The sequence below is a fragment of the Limulus polyphemus genome, unplaced genomic scaffold, assembly GCF_000517525.1.
Source record: "Limulus polyphemus unplaced genomic scaffold, Limulus_polyphemus-2.1.2 Scaffold4986, whole genome shotgun sequence".
In the NCBI taxonomy this organism is placed as follows: Eukaryota; Metazoa; Arthropoda; class Merostomata; order Xiphosura; family Limulidae; genus Limulus; species Limulus polyphemus.
Window position 1 is genome coordinate 69,108 of NW_013670596.1, and position 9,319 is coordinate 78,426.

The 9,319-nt window shown below is 36.1% G+C and overlaps 1 protein-coding gene across 1 annotated transcript in view; it reads right to left on the bottom strand.

Moving 5' to 3' along the window:
• Window positions 1-9,038, bottom strand: part of LOC106471955 — a 57,563-nt gene extending 48,525 nt beyond the window's left edge. The window contains exon 1 of the mRNA XM_013932579.2: window positions 8,291-9,038. Within this exon, the coding sequence (XP_013788033.2) occupies window positions 8,291-8,714 (424 nt within the window). The 5' untranslated portion in view covers window positions 8,715-9,038. The remainder of the gene's footprint in view (window positions 1-8,290) is intronic.
• Window positions 9,039-9,319: the final 281 nt, after the last annotated feature.

Below are 9,319 nucleotides of genomic sequence, written 5' to 3' on the forward strand. Positions count from 1 at the left end.
TCCACATCAGTAGCTTCTGTCACATTTTAATAATGTATGCTGTAAATGATACATACACATCAGTAGCTTTTGTTAACATTTTAATAATGTATACTGTAAATGAAACATCCACATCACGAACTTCTGTCACATTTTGATAATGTGTCCTGTAAATGATACATCCACATCAGTAGCTTCTGTCAACATTTTGATAATGTGTCCTGTAAATGATACATCCACATCAGTAGCTTCTGTCAACATTTTTAACAATGTGTCCTGTAAATGATACATCCACATTAGTAGCTTCTATCAACATTTTAATAATGTGTCCTGTAAATGATACATCCACATCACGAACTTCTGTCACATTTTAATAGTGTATGCTGCGAATTATACATCCACATCAGTAGCTTCTGTCAACATTTTAATAATGTGTCCTGTAAATGAAACATCCACATCAGTAGCTTCTGTCACATTTTAATAATGTATGCTGTAAATGATACATACACGTCAGTATCTTTTGTTAACATTTTAATAATGTGTCCTGTAAATGATACATCTACATCAGTAGCCTCTGTCAACATTTTAACAATGTGTCCTGTAAATGATACATACACATCAGTAGCCTTTGTCAACATTTTAATAATGTATGCTGTAAATGATACATCCACAACAGTAGCTTCTGTCAACATTTTTAACAATGTGTCCTGTAAATGACACATACCCATCAGTAGCTTCTGTCAACATTTTTAACAATGTGTCCTGTAAATGAAACATACACATCAGTAGCCTCTGTCAACATTTTTAACAATGTGTCCTGTAAATGATACATACACATCAGTAGCTTTTGTTTACATTTTACTAATGTATACTGTAAATGATACATACACATCAGTAGCTTTTGTTAAAATTTTAATAATGTATGCTGTAAATAATACATCCACATCAGTAGCTTCTGTCAACATTTTAATAATGTGTCCTGTAAATGATACATCCACATCAGTAGCTTTTGTCAACATTTTAATAATGTTTGCTGTAAAGTTTACATCCAAATCATATCATTTACAGGACACATTATTAAAATGTTGACAGAAGCTACTGATGTGGATGTATCATTTACAGCATACATTATTAAAATGTGACAGAAGCTACTTGACAAAGCTACTGATGTGTATGCCATTTTAATAATGTGTCTTGTAAATGATACATCCACATCAGTAGCTTCTGTCACATTTTAATAATGTATGCTGTAAATGATACATACACATCAGTAGCTTCTGTCAACATTTTAATAATGTGTCCTGTAAATGATACATACACATCAGTAGCCTTTGTCAACATTTTAATAATGTTTGCTGTAAAGTTTACATCCACATCAGGAGCTTCTGTCACATTTTAATAATGTATGCTGTAAATGATACATCCACATCAGTAGCTTTTGTCAACATTTTAATAATGTATGCTGTAAATGATACATCCACATCAGTAGCTTTTGTCAACATTTTAATAATGTATGCTGTAAATAATACATCCACATCAGTAGCTTCTGTCAACATTTTAATAATGTGTCCTGTAAATGATACATCCACATCAGTAGCTTCTGTCAACATTTTAATAATGTGCCATGTAAATGATACATACACATCACGAACTTCTGTCACATTTTAACAATGTGTCCTGTAAATGAAACATACACATCAGTAGCCTCTGTCAACATTTTTAACAATGTGTTCTGTAAATGATACATACACATCAGTAGCTTCTGTTAACATTTCAATAATGTTTCCTGTAAATTTTACCTCCACATAAGGAGCTTCTGACACATTTTCATTATGTGTCCTGTAAATTTCACATCTAGATCACGAACTTCTGACGACATTTTTTTAACGTGTCCCGTAAGTGGTACGTGATAGTATGACGTTAGAGCATATCATATGTCTCCTTCGTGCTTTAGTGATATTGATTTGTAAGATTTGTTTAGTTAGTTTCCATGCTGTAATGAAAATCGTTGAGACTGCCTTGTTATAGATAGTTAGTTTCTTTGTTCTCTACAGTACATAATGTCTATTCTGCCCGAGGATTTTGCAGTAACATAAAAACCTAAGTTGAAAAGATTAGCACTGTAATGTCTTTGCTGGCCAAATTGACTTTGTCTATGTATGGTTGATCAACGTTGTGAGAGAACAAAGGTCACGAGGTGACACTGTTGAGTAGACAAAGAGATCGACTTTACCTGTTGAATTCAGGTGTGTTTTCTTTAGCCAGTTTGTACTAGGAGATCATCAATCGAAGACTTGCTTTAAGAACGCTGCGTATCAGTTCTATAAAGATTAATCGTGACAAATAGAAAGTTGCGGAGCTAAAAACAGCCTAGTGGAAAAGACTGTTATTTTGTCTGCCTAGGTACGCACACTGTGTTTTTAGTTTATTATTAATAATACAGTTTTTATTCATTTATTTACATTTGCCAAACTCAAAATTTTACATTTAAAGAAATTCAATCATGTGTTCTAATACAGAACACTCCCCTTATTTCTTGATCGAATCTGCTGTTATTTGTGAGTTTGCCTATCTGATACTTGTTATGAATTTGGCTTTACATGAAAATACCACAAGTAATAGGAAAGAGAAATTTTGATGTCATAATTTATTGCAGGAACGATAATGTGCATACCAGCCCTTACTTGATCCCTCGAATTTAAAGAGTTTTAAAGAAAGCTTCTCACGAAAAGAATGACATTTTCTGGGCGTAGAAATAATCAAACCGAAAGGGAGAGTTCACGAGTGGAGAGAGGTGGTTTTATAAGATAGATGTCGATTCCAGGAGGTATTCTCTTCTGGATATAGGACTTTCATCAATGTTGTGAAGGTCAACGATATCGGTTAGCCTGCAACTGCTACCTTATGGAGATCAGCTCGTGTCTGGTACGCCCAGACAACTCGAGCAGACGGTACCTCTAAGGATCGATTTTGGCAGAAGGAAGACACAGTCCACTAAGATTTGCCAGAATGGATTAGTTTTTGGCGAATTCAAGACCATGTAGGGAGATCTCTACAGAACTTCCCAACTGTCGCTAGGCAGAACAGAGAATCCTTAGCTCTGGCTGAAAACACCAGTACATAGTAGACAAGATGCTGAATGTACTACTGGTGGATGATTTCCGTCAGTCAGAGTTGTTTCTTCCATGGGCAAAGACTGTGCCCATGTGATGAGGTACCTTTCAGGACAGAAAGGTTCCTCATCACATTGATGGCAACTTGCTACACCTGGGATCTTTTAGGGTTGTACAATGAGCTGCCCCAGTTAATCCATCGCCCTGTGACCCTGGACCAAGAACTGGACATCAATTGGGATATCAGTCTTTATAAGTGGCTTCCATCCTGAGCCAAAGGCATTGGCAGTACCTTCTCCTGATATCCACCAGGATTATGAGAGAGAAAGACTTTGGCCTGATGCACAGGAACACGCAAATAAGGCCAGGCAGACCTTGATTGGTTCCCAAAAACATTTCAAGTAGGTCATTGCTTGGAATGGATGGGCTCAGCAGGAGCAGGCTGTGCAACAACTGGTCCTGAGCTTAGATGGTCTATCCCTAGACGCTGTTGAACACTTGGATGAAGAGCAGCAAGACGACTAGAAGACTTTCATGTATGAGTTGTGTTACCAATTCGACCCCGTGGAGAATTAGGTGATCCACCAATCTGAGTTCAAGGCTTCAAAGAGGATTGGCACTGAGGGACTGACTGCCTATGTGGACGATCTGCGCTGATTGCACATAAATGATATCCTGATTGATAAGTGCAGTGAGGGACTTCGCAATGAGCATTGCAACAACATTCAGGAGCCATCAAAGAGGAAGAAGCTGATGGTTTGGCAGAATGGGTAATACAAACTACCAAGCAAAGGCTTGTAAAAAATTTTAATTCATCAGAACTTATTAGGATTAACACTTGGCATATATAATGATAGCATATAATGCAATGGAACGGGGATCAATAGGCTGTTTGCCACACCTGCTCATATTCAAACGGGAAGTCTTACTCCCTGTATACATAATATAAGATACTCCACCACGAGAAGTCCTTCAGTGTCACCAAGAGTAAGTGGAGTTCAACACTGGTTGATGCACGTGAATTCGTGCCAACAACAAAATGGGAATGCAGCATGACAACAAAAGAAATGTTCTGATCAGAATGTGAAAGAATGGATGTTCAAATGCAGTGATTAGTTATGGTACATGCAAGGTTGCATGAAAGCAACTTCTAGCCGGCTGTACTGGTATGTACCTGATACTCCAACAATGTGGTTCTCTAACGTATAAGCTACAGTGGATGCTAGATACATGAAAGTATAGCTTGAAGCTGGCTCTATTGGTCCGTACTTGATACTTCAACAAGATGGTTCTCTAACGTATAAGTTTCAGTAGATACAAGATGCATAAAAGCATGTCGAACACGTCAATAAGCTACATCATACATCACACACCAGCCTTTGGTGCACTCATTCGACCAGGAGTCTGAAGAGGAAACTGATGAGTCAGAGGATGATTAGGACACTCTCTCTCCAGTCAACTCGACCCGGGGGAGGAAGCTGCGGAAACTAGCTGGGCAGTCTCCGATGAACTAGGTGAGGCCTCACTAGAACTAGAAGAGATTACCAACTCCGTCCAGTGGAAGAAACGCCAATGACAGCCTCCTAATCAATAAGGATGGGTTTGATCTAAGACAGTCATTAGTTCATGCAACCATTGGCTGAAAGGAAGCAGCTATCTGAGTTATCAGGTAGTAAGGTCCAGCAAAATGTAGGGATTACATTTCGCTAATACTACTTTATCGTCAAAGGTAGGACTGCCAGGTAATTGAAAGACTACTGACCAAGAGGGTGTAATGACCCCCCCTTGCTTTCCGAGCTGCAAGTAATAACGTATACACCGTATATGCATGACATTGTATGGTTGCTACTCATCAAAACTAAGACGATCATTAGTTGAAGTTTGACGTTTGAAATGAACTAGTATACTTTGCTCTCACAGCTATCAGGTGATGTACACTGTAATGTATATTAATATATTCCGTAAAGGTCAAGAAAGAAAGAAATATATTTATAATATTTGTGTATTCAGTAAAAGCCAAGAAACATGTTTATATTTATATATTTCGTAAAGGTTAAGAAAGAAAGAAACATATTTATAATATTTGTGTATTCAGTAAAAGCCAAGAAACATGTTTATATTTATATATTCCGTAAAGGTTAAGAAAGAAAGAAATATATTTATAATATTTATGTATTAGTTAAGATTATGCTCAGTTAGAGCGTACGTATGACCAGTAATTAGAAGAATATTTTGTTCAACATCAGTGCTTAAAAACAGTATTTAAAGCAGAAGAACAGTCAACTCCTATTCTTATGCTATCACGCTCTAAGATAGACGAACCAACAGCATCAGTGCACAAACCACGTGACACTGTCACAAACTTGCCAGGCTTGGTGTGTTACTCAGTTGGCAAAGATTGATACAATGTTTAGGAGTTCGGCTGCATCGTTTGTGTATTTCTGTTTTACTGTTGAATTTTATAATCATTTTTTTTTCCATTTGAATCTGTTGTTTTTGTGCGAAACGTATTTTTGACTATTTTAATTCATGCCTAATTGTATTTTTTAAATTACTAACTTTTTGCAGGTGCTGGTGATTTTAGTTGTGGAAGATTTATAACTGTAATCTATCTTCAGTTTGTTGAAAAGGAACGATTATATCATCGGATGCAAGATTTTAATGGTAAGTTGCAGTCCAAAGTAATGAAAGTGATATGTTCGTAAAATCAGTACAGAAAACGCGTATCAACAATTTTTAGTATTCCTTATTAAAGAGCATCGGCCTTTACAAACATCATCGAGACATCGGCTGCAAAGTCACTATGAATATGATACAGAATGCGTAGCGTCAGTAACGTGTGATCGAAACATTTACATTTGAAGGTCAGTATCTGATTACGGTTAGAATTTTCGCAATTAGTAAATGGAGATTTTTGAAATTATAACTCAACTTCTGATGCGGCTAGAAAAGTTGTATCGTGATTCATCTTATCAGTGCTTTGTTTAAACTTTACTTCATGTATTAAATTAATTCTTATTGCTTAATTACACTTATGTTTCTTTAAATTTTAACAGCAACCTTAATAAATTTCCCCGTGTTTAAAATTGCAATCTTTGTAATATTATTTATTTTCGTCTAGCATGACAAAACAGCAGTAAAATAAAGATTTTTCAAAATACAATAAAACAAATTACAAAAATAATAATATTTTTAAAGCCTTATATTTTTTCTTTGATAAGCTTGACATTTCTAACTCTGAGAAAGAACAACAAATAAGTATATTAAACGTTGATCTGAACATACTATCTATGACTTATATTTTCCAAAAATATATCTAAGGACATTTGTCAGATGTTAACAGTGTGTGTCCCGGGTGTTTACGAGACACAGAAATACGTGTATCTGTTCATCAGTCTTCTCTAACCGTGTCGACAACTTTACAGTTCGCCGTCATCAGATTTAAAGATAAGTTAGTTTCAACATCTGTCTCGCACAAAATAAGAGAACGCGTTGATAAGGGGTGACTTATAATATTTATACATATATTGTCCACGTTATGAGTCAACATCTGAACTAAACACAAAGTGTACTCTACAATACCATATATTCTCTACTCCTTGATGTACTGTATTATTTGTAACACTGATCCCAGTGATACTGTGTTTTGATGCATCTTAGCCACAAAATGTAGCACATAGGTTTGTCTTACAATCAGAAACACGTAACAAATAGAACTTAATATAAACAAACAGTTAAAACTGCGTGTGTCTCGAGAAAATTTTGAGTTGGTATACGTGATACTGGTTGTTCTAGAAAGGTCACAGAAATAAAAATCAGCTGCGACGTCTGATTTGAAGAATGAACTTCCACACGAGGTCTGGAGATTAGGCAGACCTCAATAGGTGTCGTCCTGAAACTATCTAATCACATCGACATAAGTATGTCACGGATAAAAGCTGATCTGCAATAATCCTTGAGTAGGTATAGCTAGCTCTTCAGAAATAACATGGGCCAACAACGTGCTGCCCAGACTGATGGAACCAATTGCAACAATAGGAAACAAGCATAAACACCCAATCTGATCTCACTGGCCCTATGTCCATTATTATCACTGAATGAGGTGACGTGTGGTCAACACAGTCTGCAGCTTGACCACGGCCATTTTTCTTCATATACTTAACGGCGACCCCGATTACTCTCCCGGCAGCTGTTATCTGAAGTCTTACAGACATTCAGTGATCACCTGAGAGACTGTTCTCCGTGAAAATTTGATGATTTTTTAAGTTTCTGATACAGCCATACACAACTTTGAAATCTAACGTTCCGGCCATCTCGCTTTGGAACTGATTTCAGAAAGATAATTACTCCTTTATAGAGCACCGACTACATAACCAGAAACATGTTTACACAGTAAATTACTTAGTCACGCAAAATAGTCTCCTTAATCTACGAGAAACACTGAATGCCATTATAGCCAGGTATTTTTACTTTTTATCTCTCACCCTTGTAAGTAGTGTAGTATATTATAGAACTATTAACATCTGAAAAAAGGGTACCCTATCCTAAATTAATATTAAACCGTTTTCGGTAAATACGAACAATAGTATATTTTCGTATAAATTATACATTTTGTTTTATTTATTTCTGTCTTTTATAATCTCTTACGGGAGGGGGTTATCTATGTTTTCGTAAAATTCATCCAGTAAAATCATTCCTACCTAGAATCGCCTAGGCTTAATCAATACATGTACTAATATTGGTAAACTTTGATAATTTATTCATGTTAGCACGTTTATTTGCTGTCAAGGCCAAGTATTAACTCCGTTACTTGTAAGTAATTTAAGCATACAAGTTTAGAAAATTAAGATCTACTTATAACTAAGTATCATATAAAACGTAGGCCTAATATGTATTCTGTTCACGGTTGCTCGATAGAACAACCAAGGTAAATTTAGTTATTAATTATACGTGAGAATCACTAATTCTCAAATCATTTGAAAAAAAAAATAATAATAAGATAAGTTACATATTTCGCAAACATAAGTCTAAGTCAACATCTCGAAGAATGCTAGTGGTTAAATATCAGTAGAAAATGCAAGTTTAAACAAGTTGTAAACATCAAGACAGTGAAATAGTGTTACGTTGGCGAAAATTAAGATTAAAAATAAGCATTGAAATCTCCCTTAATTTTCATGACAGAAAACTTCATGACTCACCATTCGTGGTTGTGAATGCAGAAGAAAAACCGGAGCAGGATGGGTTAGATGATGAGCCACCATTGACTGGCGGTGATGAATTAGTGAACAATGAGGCAGGTTCTGTGGAATCTGTGACACTTGTACGGCCCATAGCTTCATCCTGAGCTTGGGCCCTTCTTAAGGCAACCTGCATTGCCATAACTCTTTGCCTTTCGGCTATCAGCTTGCATTTTGCACAAATACATGTTCGATGAGGACAGAATCTTTTATGTCCCTTCACGGCTACATTTCTGCCGTGGTTGCGGCATCTGGCACACTTGGGATTCCGAACCCCCGAAGGAGAGGCTGGTTCCTTTTGGCCGTAAGTAACCTCGGTAGATTTGTCGCAAGTATCTGGGAGAAATCCATCATTTTCTTTATCAGTTGGTAATGAACTGTCCATTTGAAGGACTCGCTGAAGGCTTAACACCTCGAAGCCCTTCCAGTTTTCACTTAATGTCTACAAGAACGTGATCGGCACGAGATACTGTACCGAGACTCCCGCCTTCATCCTTTAACTTTGCGTGGATAGTCACATGACAACATTGTACGTTTTTAACGTGTGTGAAAGTGAAAAGTATTCAACATGTTACATGATCTGTCATTCTCTCCCATCAGATGGCAGCACAACCCTTTCTGCCTAAACAAGTAGTTATTTTAACTCGAACACCTCTTTTTGTTGTTTGAAATATATTTAAGAGTATCAGAGTAATGTTTTCTACTTTTTTTCTAATGTAAGTATTAAAATTTTTAAATGTATAAAATATTTGTCAAGAAATTAGAGAATTCATGAGAACTAATTTATTTCTATTTCCAGACCTATATCTATACTTCATTTACATACTAAGGATATAAAATATGTATGTTAGAAAAAACCACTTTCTTTACATCTTTAGCAATTTTCAGGTTCTACCTTTTATTCACTGTCTCATCAGACATTTTCCTCCCCATCTAATACATGTTTATACAATGCTGCAAATTGAAGCTTCGAACTGTTATTATTTGTAT